Source organism: Protopterus annectens, chromosome 2.part2, assembly GCF_019279795.1.
Source record: "Protopterus annectens isolate FY-2018-M chromosome 2.part2, PAN1.0, whole genome shotgun sequence".
NCBI lineage: Eukaryota > Metazoa > Chordata > Ceratodontiformes > Protopteridae > Protopterus > Protopterus annectens.
Window position 1 is genome coordinate 891,050,187 of NC_056730.1, and position 16,150 is coordinate 891,066,336.

The window sequence follows — 16,150 nt, forward strand, 5'->3', positions numbered from 1 at the left end:
TCAGTAATTATATGTTCCCCATTGAGAAACACTGGGGCCATAGTGTAGATGTTTTGAGGGGCTAGGGCATTGTCCACATAAGTTCCCAAATCCCAAATAACTTTATCAACTCTTAAGGGCACATTGTCATTATGTCATCATTTCCTGGGGTAGGTAACTTCCCAAAGGATACATTAATGCATTTTTTTGACATTTAGTTTCAGTACATGATTTTGGCACCAGTTATTTATTTTTGACAAACCTTCCTGCTGGATGGCTAAGTCATTTGGGTGTTCATGGACTACTTGTAGCTTGCGGTCATCTGCAAACTTAGTCATCTAGGGCCCCACTGATATTGGCTTTTATTTCATAGAAGTAGATACCAAACTAGGAGAAGTCCCAGCATAGATCCCTGGGGGGGCTCCACTGGTGACTGGTAAGGAGGCAAGTTGTTGATGACACACACCTTTCTTCTTAACATTTACATGGTGTTTGGTTACCTTGTCACGTCCCTGACATGGGCAGCTGCTCAGGGAAGAGTTTTTTTGCTGCTTTGTGTTTTGAAATTTGCCTGAGGTAAAACATTTGCACATCCTGATTTTGCAGGATTATTGAGACAGTTTGCCTGGGCATGCCTGCCTGCTTGTTGGGGCTTTTAGAAAGGCAGACTGTGTACTGGTTTTAATTATCACTGTTGGAGATTCCTTATAGCAGACACATGTTTGAATGTGGTAGGGGTTATCAGTGTGCACATTTTTGACCCCCCTCCCTGTATTTCTCCTTCTCCTTTCTTCCTTGTGTCCCTATGCCATTTTGCAGTTGAAAGCATAGACTGATGCATTACATCCCACTTCTCCTTTCCTTGTCCTTTGCATGCTTAAGATGGTTGCATAGCCTTTAATTTTCAGTTGAGCTGATAAGAATGGATGAAAGCCACCCTTTTAGTTCTTGAGGAGTTTTGCTTTTAAGACATGGAGTTGGTTTTTGCAGATGAATCAGGTTCAGTTTGTACAGGTACCCTGCTTTCAGTTTCTGTCCATGTCAGGAAAGCAAGGGAGGCGTTTGCAGTACTTCTGTTAGGTGGGACTGTATGGGAAGGCTGCTGTGCCCAGGATTACTGGTCTGCTATCTTTTTATGGCATTTTGAATCCCCTGTCATCTTGCATCTTAAGAGATGCTAGCACTTTTCTGTTGGAACCTCAATAAACCAGAGTTGTCTAGTGCCATCATGGTCCTTTCTGGATGTGTATTTTTAATTCTTGTGTCTACCTGATGTTCATCGTGCATACAGCTGCAGTCATAACAGATGGGTTCTCCTGCTGTCAGGCGGATCCTCAGTCGGCCGAATTCCAAAGTCTAGGTCCGGCGTCGGTTGTCGTCGCTTCTTCCCTGACGTCAGTGCGACAGGGGTATAAAGGAACCAGCCAACGCCATTTTCTTCAGTCTTTCTTGCCGCGCGGTGCCTGAAGCAGAAGCAGTTCGCAAGTGCCGGTCGGCCAGCTCCTGAAATTACGAAAATTTTGAAACCGAAGTCTTCTTGAAAGCTAAGTACCCCGTTGGGGAAACTTTTCTTGCTTCAGACCGATGTCAGACAAAGTTAATAATTGTATTTCATGTGGGAAGTAAATACCACATAAGGATTTCCATTCCCTCTGTATACCTTGTTTAGGCCCAGACCACGACGTCTCGGTCTGTCGCTTTTGTGCTACATTCAACAAACGCACCATTAAGCATCGGGCGGAGTTCGCCCAGCATTATTTTGGAAAAACATTTAACTATATTATGTCGTCGGATACTCCGACTCCAGTTTTGTCTAAAAAACGCAAAGATAAGGACTGACACACGAGGTCCGTGGCCTCTACCGACACCACGCCAAAGCCGACTACACGTGGTCCGGTTCTCAGCGAGGCGCCTACGCAGCCCCTGACTACCGACGACACTTCATTGGCGGTGTCTCCTGTGCCTGAGGTCGCAGGCTCCTCGGCCCACACCCCGACTACAGATACCGAAGCCACTCTTTGTGTTGAACCTCAAAATGTGGATAGGTCTACCTCCACTCAAGGTGTCTTCAGACCTTCCTCTTCTTTTTCCATCAAGGCTTTCACTAAGTCTAAAGCAGCCATGCATTCTAAGAGACAAGCTACACAGGGCCCATCTCCAGGCCCCATGCCTAAAAAACAGATGCTTAAAATGACTGAGGATTTAATTACTCTTATCAGGGGTTCTCAACCCCCACCAGACAAAAGGCCCAGAGTGGAGGAAGAATCCCCCTCCTCTGATCAGGGCTCTATTATTTCAGAGCACTCTGATGATCAGGAACATTCTTACTCCCCTTTTGAAGACTCTGATGCAGAGGAGTCCATTCCTTCTGTATCCCCCCCCCAGAGGATTACTCCTTTGGGGAAACTTTGCATACCTTAAGGGAACACTTCCACTGGGAAGGCCAAGATTATTCAGATTCCAAGAAAAGGCTTAGGGAAGTTCTCTTGCTACCTCAGCACAGGCCACTGGCTATACCTCCTGTCTTGGACATCCTAGATGATGTTTACTCGGAGGCCTGCCTTAACCCGGATTCTCTGCCTCCAGCCCCAGTCAAGCCTGACAGGTACTACTGGGTTCCTGACTCGCACCAATTTCTATACAAAAGCCATGCTGCTGACCCAGAAACCATCTAACAAGGCCCCAAGGGAATTAAGGCCTCCACTGCTAAAAATCCATTACCTTCCGAGAGAGATTCCAGATCCTTAGAAAGGTGGGGAAAAAAGGTATATACCTCGGCTACCTTAACCATGAGGGCCTTAAACTGTCAGTTCCATATGCTAAAATACCAACAGTTTTTGTTATCACAATTGAAAAGTAAAATGTCACAACCTGAACAACCAGACTTGAAGGAGTTGCAGGATTTGATGCATAGTGCAGAACAAGTGGGTAAGCATACCTTACAATGTGGTTTTGATGCTCTAGAGGCCTCATGTAGAGCTGCTGTTACAGGATCAGTCATACGTAGACATGCCTGGCTCAAGGAACAAACCTTGCCTGATCATGTCAAAGCTAAATTACTAGATGCCCCTCTACAAAAGGATGTATTATTTGGTGCTAATGCTGAGGAGGTATTAAGGAAAATGGAGGAAAAGGCTAAATCAATGCAAACTGTGAAAGATTTTCTACAGGTACAACCCCCACGTTTCAGTAGAAATTGGCCTTCCAAAAATTGGTCCTTTCCAGCCACGGACAGACCCCAAAGAGGTAGATACAGGCGCCCGAGGGAGAGGACAATCCCAAGGATCATTTAGAGGCAGACAATGGCAAGCTCCTACACAAAGAGGTGGTGAGGATAACTCGCAATCATTCAGAAAGCAAGCCCAATGACTTTCCCCTTTGCATGCCAAGCAAAACTCAAATGGCAGCCCCCTTAGGAGGAAAACTGGCATTATTTTAAAAAAATTGGCATATTGTCACAAAAGACAAATGGATCCTGGACATTATAAACAGAGGCTACAGATTCCATTTTCACACCCTTCCAAAAATGAGAGGCATGCCAAACCTGCCACACAATCAAAGGTCAGAGGCACAAAGGCAAATTACAGATCTCATAGACATGAAAGCTATTCAAGAGGTACCTATGCACGAACAAGGTCAAGGTTTTTATTCCAGACTATTCCTGGTACCAAGGAAGGGAAAAGATTGGAGGCCTATTTTGGACCTATCCATCCTAAACACATTTCTACTCATACCAAAATTCAAGATGCTCACTCTACAGCAGCTTCTTCCCATGCTGGGCAAGGAGTCTTGGCTGGTAACATTGGACCTCAAGGAGGCATACCTGCATGTCCCAGTCAGACAAAATTGCAGAAGATACCTCAGATTTCTTGCAGGTTCAACCTATTATCAATTCTCTGCATTGCCCTTTGGCTTATCTACTGCGCCCAGAGTATTCACGAAATGCCTGGCATCAGAAATTGCCTACTGCAGACTTCAAGGGATACAAATATACCCCTATTTGGACGACTGCCTGATCCAAGCGGACAGCAAGCACATTCTTCTGAAACATCTGGCTTATGTAATAATGTTGTTGAACTCTCTGGGATACACAGTCAACTAAAAGAAATCAAGGTTAATACCCTCTCGGAAGATAATTTTCCTGGGTGCCAACTTGGACACAAACACCCAGATGGCCTACCTCACGCCAGAGAAGCAGGGGCAACTAACTCAATACTTCAGAGCACTAGCAAATTGCACCAGGCTGACTGCAAGGAAAATCCTGCAGGCTCTGGGATTCATGGAATCTTGCATCTTACTAATCCCATGTGCAAAGCTGCATATGAGGAAACTTAAATGGTACCTGAAAAACCTATGGTCTCAACACAGCCACAGTTTGGAAACAATTATACCACTAATTCCATGTCTACAAAAGGAATTTCTGTGGTGGGCTCAAGCATGCCAAACAAACACAGGTCTTCCATTCAGCAAGCCTCAAGCAAATCAAGTCATCACAACAGACGCCTCGGACTACGCCTGGGGGGCGCACATGACAGATCAGTGCATTCAGGGCAAATGGTCCCAAAAAGAAAAGCACCTTCACATCAATCAAAAGGAAATGCTAGCAGTAATAAATGCTATTATAGCTTTCAAAGACCTTCTGCAACCAGGTCAACTATTGATAAGAACGGACAACACCACAGTTATGTGGTACATAAACAAACAGGGAGGAACACATTCATACCCCCCTATGCAGACTGGCCATGTCACTTTGGAACATGGCCATGGACTTACAAATCGAACTACAAGCACAGTACTTGCCAGGCAAGGAAAACACGCTGGCAGACAACCTAGGCAGAAATATGACAGATCCACACGAATGGAAGTTGCATCCAAAAGTTTTTACAGAAATAATCCAAGCATGGGGAAGGCCAGACCTAGATCTCTTTGCCTCCCACAAAAATCACCAATTGACAAAATTCTGCTCAAGGATTTTTCATCCAAAGGCCTGGAGAGTGGACGCTCTCTCTTTCAGTTGGACAACAATGACAGTTTATGCCTTCCCACCTCTTCCTCTGCTGCCCAAAGTTCTATTGAAAACCAGAGCAGACAGACCAAAGATGATTCTCATTGCTCCAGACTGGCCAAGACAACACTGGTACCCACTCCTGAGGAGCCTGACGCATTCCCCACCATGGACCCTGCCTCTAATGCCTCTTCTCCTGACTCAGCACAGCTTCAAAACTCTTCACAGCCAGCTAAAAACACTCAATTTAGCCGCATGGAAGATTCCTTAGCATCACAACAGACCTTACTCTCCAAGGAGGTGCAGGATGTCATTTTGGAGGCCAGAAGGCAGTCAACTAGAAAAGCTTACTCCGCAAAATGGAAACGGTTTTGTGTCTGGAATGAGAAAAAGGGCCAGGATCCTGGAAAACTGAATTTACCTCAAATACTACAGTATCTAGCTGAGCTGCTAAGCAGTGACTTTCATTCTCCTCCATCAAAATCCATGCCTCAGCCATTTCTGCAGAATACAACACCGATCCACCCTTATTCTCTCACCCTCTCTTAAGACAGTTCCTCAGAGGGGCTAAGAATCTAAGACCCCCAAGGAAACAACCAATACCTGCTTGGGATCTCAATTTCATTCTGGAAAAACTGACCTTGCCTCCCTTTGAGCCAGCTGCCTCATCAGATTTGCAATATTTGTCCTGGAAAACAGCTTTCCTTCTGGCTATTACCTCAGCTCATAGAGTTTCAGAACTACAAGCTCTCATGGCTGTGCAGGCTTTTATCATCTTCCATCAGGACAGAGTTTCCTTACGAACCAACCCGTCCTTTATGCCTAAAGTGGTATCCAGGGTAGCTTTGAATCAGGCCATACACTTACCTACCTTTTATCCTAATCCTCAAAACAAAGGGGAGAGATTACTACATTCCTTGGACATCCACAGACAACTCTGTTATTATCTGGACAGAACAAAGCCTTTCAGAAAATCAGAACAGCTCTTTGTGTTCTATGCTGTAGGAGTTCAAGGAAAGCCAATTTCCAAACAGACAATCTCAAAATGGATAGCCCACTGCATACGCTTTTGCTATTCTTTTCATGGCAAAACTGTACCTACAGGCATCAGATCTCACTTCACAAGGGCCACAGCTACCTCTGCAGCTTTCCTCAGAGAAGTTCCTACCAAAGATATTTTGGAAGCAGCCACTTGGAATTCTGTGCATACCTTCTCCAAGCACTACCACCTACCATTATACTCCAAAACTAGAGCAGGCTTTGCCACTGCAGTCTTGCAGGGCATCCTGGCTCCTCCTAGTTCCACCTAGTGCCTACCACCCCTTTCCTAGCTTTGGGATTCTACCCATCTGTTATGACTGCAGCTGTATGCACGATGAACATAGTACAGTTTTGTACCTACCATAAATGTAGATGTTCGAGTGCTAATACAGCTGCAGTCCAGGTTTCCTCCTTCCCCTCTTGGGACAGGCCTATAGGCTAACACATCCTCATACAACCTGATTGGGGTATTCATTTATGGTGTATTTGCTTGCAACTACTGTATTTTGATTATATTGCATTGCTTTATTACACAAATTTATGTATTGCCTTCCTTCTGGGGGCACCTGACATCTGGGGCAAGAAAAACTGAAGAAAATGGCGTCGGCTGGTTCCTTTATACCCCTGTCGCACTGACATCAGGGAAGAAGCGACGACAACCGACGCCGGACCTAGACTTTGGAATTCGGCCGACCGAGGACCCGCCTGACGGCAGGAGAACCCATCTGTTATGACTGCAGCTGTATTAGCACTCGAACATCTACATTTATGGTAGGTACAAAACTGTACTATCCTCCTGAGGCAAAACCTTGTGTGGGTAGCATAGCAAGTACAGGAGGGTCTATATGACATTGTCGAACTAACACAAGTTCGAACGTTGTAATATCAAACCCTAAAGTCCGAAAACAACCAATAATGAAAACACAGAACAGCGATTTCTTCCCAGGGAAAAATAATCACTATTCCATGACCAAAAAAAAAAAATTAAACCTTAAACTAAAGTGGGGCACTGTGCCCCCCACACCCCCCCCCTACTTAAATACATCAACTGCAAGATCACACCACAGTGGAGGAAATAGCAAAGCCCCGAAAGCGGCCCAAAAATTGATGTGCCGTGGCTTCGCTATTTTTGGTTTTTGGACTTTTGGGTTTGATATTACAATGCTCAAACTTATCAGGAAATTTAGTCAGGAAACCAGAGGTCTGCCAATCTTTGCTTCATTGACATGCACCATATGATGTACAAGATCCCATCTGTCTATTCTAGTGGTATTTCATGTTGATCTCAGTGTTTGCCTTGCTTAATATGTTATAACAAAGCTTCAACCATTTATAAACTAGGAGGAAAATAAGCAAGTCATTTTTTTTTTTTTTGTGAAATAGTGTGATGTATTGATTTCCCCAATTAGATGCATGTCTGTGTTTGCCATTGTTTTTCTGCACCTGCATCTTAGAATCCAGACCTTGACTAGTTCACATTTTCACATAGTTTCTGTGCTGCATAACACCTCATTCAAATTATATTTTACAGCTGTCCTGTAGTATGCAAGTAAACCTCTATTTCAGGAGGATCCTGCAGAAGTTATTTCTTACTTTAGGGAAATTTTCGTATTATGCAGCACTTAATGACAATATTCCTTTTAATTATTTAATACTGAATGTATAGTAGTTTAACTTGCTAATAAATGCTAACAGCTTATTTTACATTGTCCACAGGTGCTGTTAGTACAGGGTTACCTTGCAAAATCTGGTTGGGGGTTTCCTAAAGGGAAGGTGAATGAAGAGGAGGCTCCACATGATTGTGCTGCCAGAGAGGTGAGAATTCTAATACTGTTATCATTCTATGTATGAGATCACACTGAAGGAAGATGTATACAGTGTGTTGTTTATGGTGCATGCAGTGTTTATGGGCAGGTGACTAACAAAACACAGTAGGTAAAGAGACTGATATCCGTGCAGTTAGTAACCAGTAAGGCAGAGTTTAGTTAGTATGCTGCCATATTGCTTACCTGTTCACAAACTGTTCATTCAGCATTATTAGACTTGGGTACCGTGGATATAAAAAGTGTACACACCCATGTTAAAATGCCAGATTTTTGTGATTTAAAAAAAAAATGCAACCACAATAAATCATTTCAAAACTTTTTCCACTTTTAATGTGACCTATAACTTGTACAATTCAATTGAAAAGCAAACAAATCTGTTAGAGGGAAAATATGAAAACTAAAAAATTTAATAAAATAATAATAAGCTGATTGCATAAGTGTGCACACCCTTAAACTAATACTTTGGTGAAGCACCTTTTGATTTAATTACAGCATTCAGTCTTCTTGGGTACACACCTATCATCAATTAAAGAGACTCTGATTAACCCCAAATAAAGTTCAGCTGTTCTGGTAGGATTTTCCTGACATTTGCTCAGTTGCTTGCTACAGCAAAAGCCATGGTTCGCTGAGAGCTTACAGAGCATCAAAGGGATCTCATTGTTGAAAGGTGTCAGTCAGGAGAAGGGTACAAAACATTTCCACAGCATTGGATATACCATGGAACCTACAGTGAAGACAGTTATCAAAAAGTGGAGAAAATATGGGACAACAGTGATGTTGCAAAGAACTGGATGTACCTCCAAAATTGATGAAAAGATGAGACGAAAACTGGTCAGGGAGGCTGCCAAGACACATACAGCAACACTGATGGAGCTGCAGGAATTTCTGGCAAATACTGGTTGTGTACTACATGTGACAGCAATCTCCCATATTCTCCATATGTCTGGTCCACGGGGTAGGGTTGCAAGATGGAAGCCTTTTCTTACACAGAAAAAACATCCAGGCCCAGCTAAAGTTTGCTAAACAATACATCAAGTCTCCCAAAAGCATGTGGGAAAATGTGTTATGGTTTGATGAGAACAAGGTTGAACTTTTTGGCCACAATTCCAAAAAGTACGTTTTGGCAGTATCATGCTTTGGGGTTGCTTTTCTTCAGCTGGAACTGGAGCTTCAGTCAATGTGGAGGGAATTATGAACAGATGTTCTTCGTGTGTCACTGTTGCAGTCATCACACTTGGGTTATCTGCCTGCACGTAGCCCTCAGTCGGCCCGTATACCAGAGACTTAGTATTTCTACGTCGGATGCTGTTGCTCCAGGACTGACGTCAGGTCGTCAGGGGTATAAAAACAGGTAGCCGACACCATTACATCAGTCCTTCTTGCTGAGGAGCCCGAAGCAGAAGCATTTCGCAAGTGTTGGTTGGCCGCTACCTGAATTTCCATTTACGAATTGAATAATCCTGAAGCCTTCTAAAGCTAAATACCCCATTGGGGATCCTTTTTTCTTGCTCTAACCGATGTCCGAGAAAGTTAACAATTGTCTTGCCTGTGGAAAGCAAATACCTCACAGAGGTTTCCGTTCTGACTGCGTCACCTGTTTAGGCCAAGACCACGACATCCCTTGCTGTCGGTTTTGTGCCTTATTTAACACCTGAATGATTTCGTCGTCGGGCTCTTTGTCACTAAATTCTTTCGCTCTCGATCTCCGTATTCTGAAATGGCTTCTGTAAGCCATCCGACTACCGATATTCCGAAAAAACGTAAGGATAAAGACAGACAGAGACAGACCGCAGAGGTCCAAAACTGCCGACATTTCCGTTAAGCTAGTCGCCAGTCCGCCTGTACTTAGTGAGGCACCTTCACAGCCCTTGATGCCTGCTTCAGTGGATTCGCAGACCTCTACCGAGACCCATTTGGAGTCCGGTATGCTGCGAAACTCTTCTTCGACTGTGGAACCTGCGGATGTCTCTACCTTGGATGGGTCCAGAGCCGCTGTGCAGGCACTGGCTTCTGAGGCAGTTCTTCGCTCAACCGATGTTTGACTCAAACCGACAAATTTTTTAACCAAAACGTCTGAGTTTCTTAGGCCCAGAGTATGCAGTATGCCTAGAAAACAGACTACCAAAGTGCATGCACCTGCTCCCATGCCACAACAACAAATGCTTAGAATGGCTTAAGACCTTATTACGCTGATTAGGGGAAGTCAGCCTTCCCCTGGTAAGAGACAGAGTTCAGTCCCCTTCAGCTTCTACAGACCAAGAGTCCAATGACTCTGAGATTTCTGATTATGAAGACATGCCCTTATCTGCTTATGAGGATTCAGATGCAGGAGGAATCCATTCCCTATGTCTCCCCTCCAGAGGATTTTTCTTTTGGTGAAATCTTACATACCTTAAGAGAGCATTTCTATTGGGAATGCCAAGACTGTCCTCGGTCGAAAAAGAGACTCATAATTTCTAGAGTTGCCTCAGCACAGGCCTTTAGCAGTACCCCCTGTCCTGGTTGTTGTGGATGATGTTTTTATGGACTCCAGTCTTACTCCTGACACCTTACCTCCTGCCCCTAGGAAACCAGACAGGTACTACAGAGTACCTGACACAAAAATTTATTTTCAAGAATCCTACTGCTGACCCAGAGATAATTTCCCAGGGGCCTAAAGGTATCAAGGCTACTACAGCCAAAAATCCCACCCCTTCGGACAAGGATTCCAGAGCTTTGGACAAATGGGTAAGAAGGTATATACCTCTGCAACTCTTGCTATTAGGGCATTGAATTGTCAGTTTCACATGCTGAAGTACCAGCAACATATTGTGGAACTTATTAAACAAAAAGTGGCAACCTTTTCAGACTGTGCAGAAAGTAAAGAATTGCAGGAGCTTATGCACTCTGCAAGCCAAGTCAGCAAACGTACTTTGCAGTGTGGCTTTGACGCCCTAGAAGCATCTTGCCAGGCTGTAGTCAATGGCTCTGTACTGAGAAGACATGCTTGGCTGAAGGAGCAGACCTTGCCAGACCATGTCAAATCAAAGTTACTAGATGCTCCTTTGAATAAAGAATGATCTGAAGTTGTTAATCTTCGTCCTATTCATCACTGATGGGTTCAGTTCCAAACCCCTCAGAATCGAGTCGGCATAATACCAAGCTCACGTACACCAGAAATGCTTGAACTAAGCTGCTACCCACAATGCCCTTCTCCCAGTTACCCCAGATCTCGTTTGTCGCGCAGCCATATAGCAGTGTTTCACTGAGCTCTCCGGCTAAGTGTTGTATTTTCTAAAAATTTATTGTATTTTGGAAATTGTTTCTCTTCTAACTTTTTTCTACCTTGTTTACCTATACCTAGCTCTACCTATGGGTATCTTTCTCTTACTATCGTTGGTAAACACCTTTCTCTACCCTCGTGGTATTCTTTAATCCATTGTTGGTATTTCTTCTTCTCTTTCTATAACCTTTTGGATTGTTGGATTGTATACTGGATATGTCTGAAAAAAAAAAAGGGACTTCAGGGTTCAAACATTGCACTTCCTGCAATGGCAAACTCCCCAGCAGCGACTTACATGATGATTGTGTTTATTGTCTGGGGGTTTCCCACTTGTCTATGAAACCTCCTTGCGAGATTTGTCTCAGTTTCAGTCAGCAGATGCTGAATGAAAGGAAAAATAAACTTATTTTGAAAGGCCTGCGTTTTTCACCTTTTTCAGAGGCCCTTTCTGTGTTGGAGGTCTCAACCCCTCCATCGAAGGACAAGAAACGTCCTCATTCTGATCCCTCTTCACCGGCCGGTGATGTGGGCCTTATGCTTGTGAGGCTTACCCTTAAGTCTTCTACAGAGCATAAGATTGCTCCCTTGACTCCGACCACTTCGGCTCCGAGCTCAGCTCCAGTGGCCTGTGTGGACATTACTATGACTTCCACGTCTGCGCCACCTTCGGCACCGACTCCTACGGTTCCAAGTGTGGTAACAGCTCCAGCCTTATTGTGTTCTGTAACCTTGGCACCGACCTCGCCCCTCTCCGCTCCGAAGTCGGTCCCGACTATCTCTTTGGAGACTATAATGACTGTCACTCCAGCTATTCCCTCGGCTTCCAGCCTTTTCTCAGCACCGATAGCACCCCTTCTGCATGTCTCAATTTGTAATCTTTGGTGCCGACTTTTCCTACACCACGGACCCAGTACTCCCCGTCTTTGGAGCCGTTTTCAGGAAAAGCTTATAGCCCTTTTTTGGACTGACCTGTCTCCCCCTCCGGAGTGTCGGTAAGATCCACCAGGATTCTATCTGAATTGGATGTGGTGCGTCTGTTCGATCAGCTGTTGACAGCCAGAAGGATTACAAATTTTCCAAAAACCCATCCCACTCTGGGTTTTTGAGTCTATTACCCCCATGACTCCCACTTATTCTCCTCCCTTGGATTCTTCGGTTCCGAGGCACATAGTTCCGACATCCTTGGTGGGAACCCTTTCCTCTGTGCCAGCAGTGACTCTCTCTGAGGCTTCGACACCCCCCCTTTGGGTTTTGGTTCCTTCGGAACCATCCCTTCCTCAATCTCATGCTTGGGGAGGGGGTGGAACCCTCGGCTCCCAGTACGGTTCCAGGTTTTTCATCGGTTCCATCTTCGGATCCAGGGGCGACACCTGCCTCGGATGTTCTTCATGTTTCACTGTTGCAGTCATTACGTTTGGGTAATCCTTCTGGCAGGATGCCCTCAGCAGGCCTGAATTCCAAAGTCTTGGGTCCTGTGTCGGCTGCTGTTGCCTCTTCCCTGATGTCAGGTCGTCGGGTATAAAAGAAGCAGCCGACTACATTTTCTTTAGTCTTTCTTGTGCGGTGCCCGAAGCAGAAGCAGTTCACAAGTGCCGGTCCGCCGACTCCTGAGATTTTCGTGTTCGAGTTTCAAATCCGAAGTCTTCAATAAAGCTAAGTACCCCGTTGGAGAAACGTTTTTCTTGCTCCAGACCGATGTCAGAAAAAGTTAATAATTGTATTTCTTTTGGGAAGCAAATACCTCATAAGGATTTTCATTCTTACTGTATTCCTTGCCTAGGCCCTGATCACAACGTTTCTGGTTGTCGGTTTTGTGCTAAATTTAACCAACGCACTATTAAGCGTCGGTATGATTTTTCTTTAAACTATTTTGGACGCCGGTTTAATTATCCAAAAATGTCATCTGATAGCCATCCGACTACCGGAGTTCACAAAAAACACAAAGAAAAGAAAAGAGATAGACAACCGAGGCCCAAAACCGACGACAAATCTTCTCCTAAGCCAGTCGCCAGTTCGCCGGTCCTCAGTGAGGCGCTTTTGCAGCCCCTGATGCCCGCTACTTTAGAGTCGCAGGCCGCTACCGACTCCCACGTAGAGTCGGCAACTCAAGGTATTGGAGCCTCTGATATTATCCCTTCAGATGGGTCCAGAGCCGCTGAGCAGGCAGGGGCTTCTGAGGGTGTATTCAGACCTAAACATCTTTACATTAAACCGACTTCGGCTTCAAAGGCAAAGATTAAAGCACCTTCTACAGCAAAGAAACAAACTCAAGAGCCACGTGGTCAGGCCTCTATGCCCAAAAAACAGATGCTCAAAATGGCCGAAGACTTGATTACCTTGATCAGGGGTTCCTATCCCCCTCCTGATAAGAGGCCTAGGAAAGAGACTGACTATGAAGCTTCAGATCAGGTTTCCATTTCTTCTGATTCCTCTTCTGATCAGGAATATTCTCTTCCCCCCCTATGAGGATTCTGATGCTGAAGAATCTATACCTTCAGCTTCTCCTCCAGAGGACTATTCTTTTGGGGAAACCTTACATACCATGAGGGAGCATTTCCACTGGGAGAGCCAAAATTTTTCAGAATCTAAAAAGAGGCTCGGGGATTTCATTTTAGTACCTCAACACAAGCCACTAGCCATCCCACCTGTGTTGGACATTATAGATGATGTGTTTTCGGAGTCTAGTCTTACCCCTGACTCCTTACCTCCAGCTCCTATTAAGCCTGACAGATATTACAGGGTTCCTGACTCTCATAAATTCCTTTTTAAAAACCCTGCTGCAGACCCAGAAACTATTTTTCAGGGTCCTAAAGGAGTTAAGGCTTCCGCTGCAAAAAACCCTACCCCCTCTGACAGAGATTCTAGGGCACTGGATAGATGGGGTAAAAAGGTTTACACATCTGCTACCTTGGCTATAAGGGCCTTAAGCTGTCAGTTTCATATGCTCAAATATCAGCGACATGTCATGGCATTGCTTAAACAGAAAATGTTGTTAAACTCTGAATGTGCAGAAAACAAGGAAATGCAGGATTTATTGCATGCAGCTGAACAAGTTGGAAAGCATACTTTGCAATGTGGTTTTGATTCTTTAGAGGCCTCCTGCAGGGCCGCAGTTACAGGTTCTGTAATTAGGAGGCATGCTTGGTTTAAAGGAACAAAATCTGCCTGATCATGTAAAGTTAAATTATTAGATGCACCTTTACACCATGATACTTTGTTTGGTGTTAAAGCAGAAGAGGTGTTAAAGAAAATGTAGGACAAAGCTAAATCTATGCAAACAGTCAAAGATTTTTTACAAGTACAGCCACCTAGGTTTAGTAGACACTGGCCAACAAAGAATTGGTCCTTTCCTGTGTCAGACAGACCTCAAAGGGACAGATCCAGACGCCCTAGAGGCAGATCCCAGGCGCAAGGTTCATACCGCTCAAAACAATGGGGGGCTTCTACCTCCAAAGTTGGAGAAGACAAATCACAACCATAAAGGAAACAGTCCCAATGACTTTCCCCTGCCTGAACCAAGCACTTATCTCCTGGCAGCACCCTTAGGGGGGAAATTAGCACTTTTTTCTCAAAATTGGCACATTATAACCCAGGACAAGTGGGTCCTCAATATCGTGTCACAAGGCTACACGTTCCATTTCCTCACCCTGCCAAAGGCAAACGGCTGGCCAGATTTGCCAAAAAATCAATGGGCAGAGGCACAAAAACAAGTCTCATCCCTCATGGACATGGGGGCCATCCAACAAGTACCAGAGCAAGAGCAGGGACAAGGATTTTACTCAAGACTGTTCTTGGTACTCAGAAAGGACAAGGCCTGGATGCCAATACTGGACCTATCTATTATGAACACATTCCTGGATATACCAAAATTCAAGATGTTGACTTTGCAGCAGCTTCTGCCCATGCTGGGCAGGAACGCTTGGCTTGTGACTTTAGACCTAAAAGAGGCATACCTGCATGTCCCAATCAGACAAATATGCAGAGGATACCTCAGATTCAAGGCTGGCTCAATGCATTACCAATTCTCTGCACTGCCTTTGGCTTATCTACTGCGCCCAGGGTCTTTACAAAGTGCCTGGCACCAGTAACTGCATTCTGCAGACAAAGAGGATTACAAATATATCCTTACTTGGATGACTGTCTAATTCAAGCAGAGAACAAGGACATTCTCCTACAGCATCTGGTGTTTGTGAAAAGACTTCTACCATGCCTAGGGTACACAGTCAACGAAAAGAAATCAAAACTAGTACCCTCTCAAGAGATAATATTCCTGGGTGCAAGCTTAAATACAACTGCCCAGATGGCTTATCTCACGCCAGATAAACAAAGGCAACTGACTACCTCTTTCAAAAGGTTGGCAACAAAGGCCCGGTTATCTGCAAGAAAAATTCTGCAGACTTTGGGCATCATAGTATCCTGCATCCTACTAATTTCATATGCAAGACTGCATATGAGGAAACTTCAATGGTACCTAAAAAGTGTTTGGACTCAACAGTGCCACAACCTGGAAGCTGTGATTACTCTCATTCCCTGCCTGCAACAGGAGTTTCGATGGTGGGCAAATGCTTGTCACCAAAACAAGGGACAGCCATTCACATTACCCCCAGCTAGGCAAACACTAATAACGGATGCATCAGATTATGCCTGGGGGGCTCGCATGGCAGGAAGATGCATTCAGGGCACATGGACCTCAAACCAAATGCATCTACATATCAAACAAAAAGAGATGCTAGCAGTTCAAAATGCCCTGACAGCCTTCAAGGACCTACTTCATCCAGGACAACTACTGATAAAGGCAGACAACACCACGGTCATGTGGTATATAAACAAGCAGGGGGGGGCACGCATTCTTACCCCCTTTGCAGACTAGCCATGACCTTGTGGGACACAGCTTTGACTTACCAAGTACATCTGCAGGCACAATTCCTGCCAGGAAGGAAAAATACTCTGGCAAATGAACTAAGCAGAAACCTCATGGATCCCCACGAGTGGCACCTGGATTCACAAGTCTTCAGCATGATAACGAAGAAATGGGGA

General features: G+C 44.7%; 1 protein-coding gene across 1 annotated transcript in view; it reads left to right on the top strand.

Annotated features, from left to right (window-relative positions):
- Window positions 1-16,150, top strand: part of DCP2 (decapping mRNA 2) — a gene marked incomplete in the record, with an annotated part of 579,459 nt that overhangs the window by 255,908 nt on the left and 307,401 nt on the right. The window contains 1 exon segment of the mRNA XM_044064209.1: window positions 7,742-7,840. Coding sequence (XP_043920144.1) covers window positions 7,742-7,840 — 99 coding nt within the window.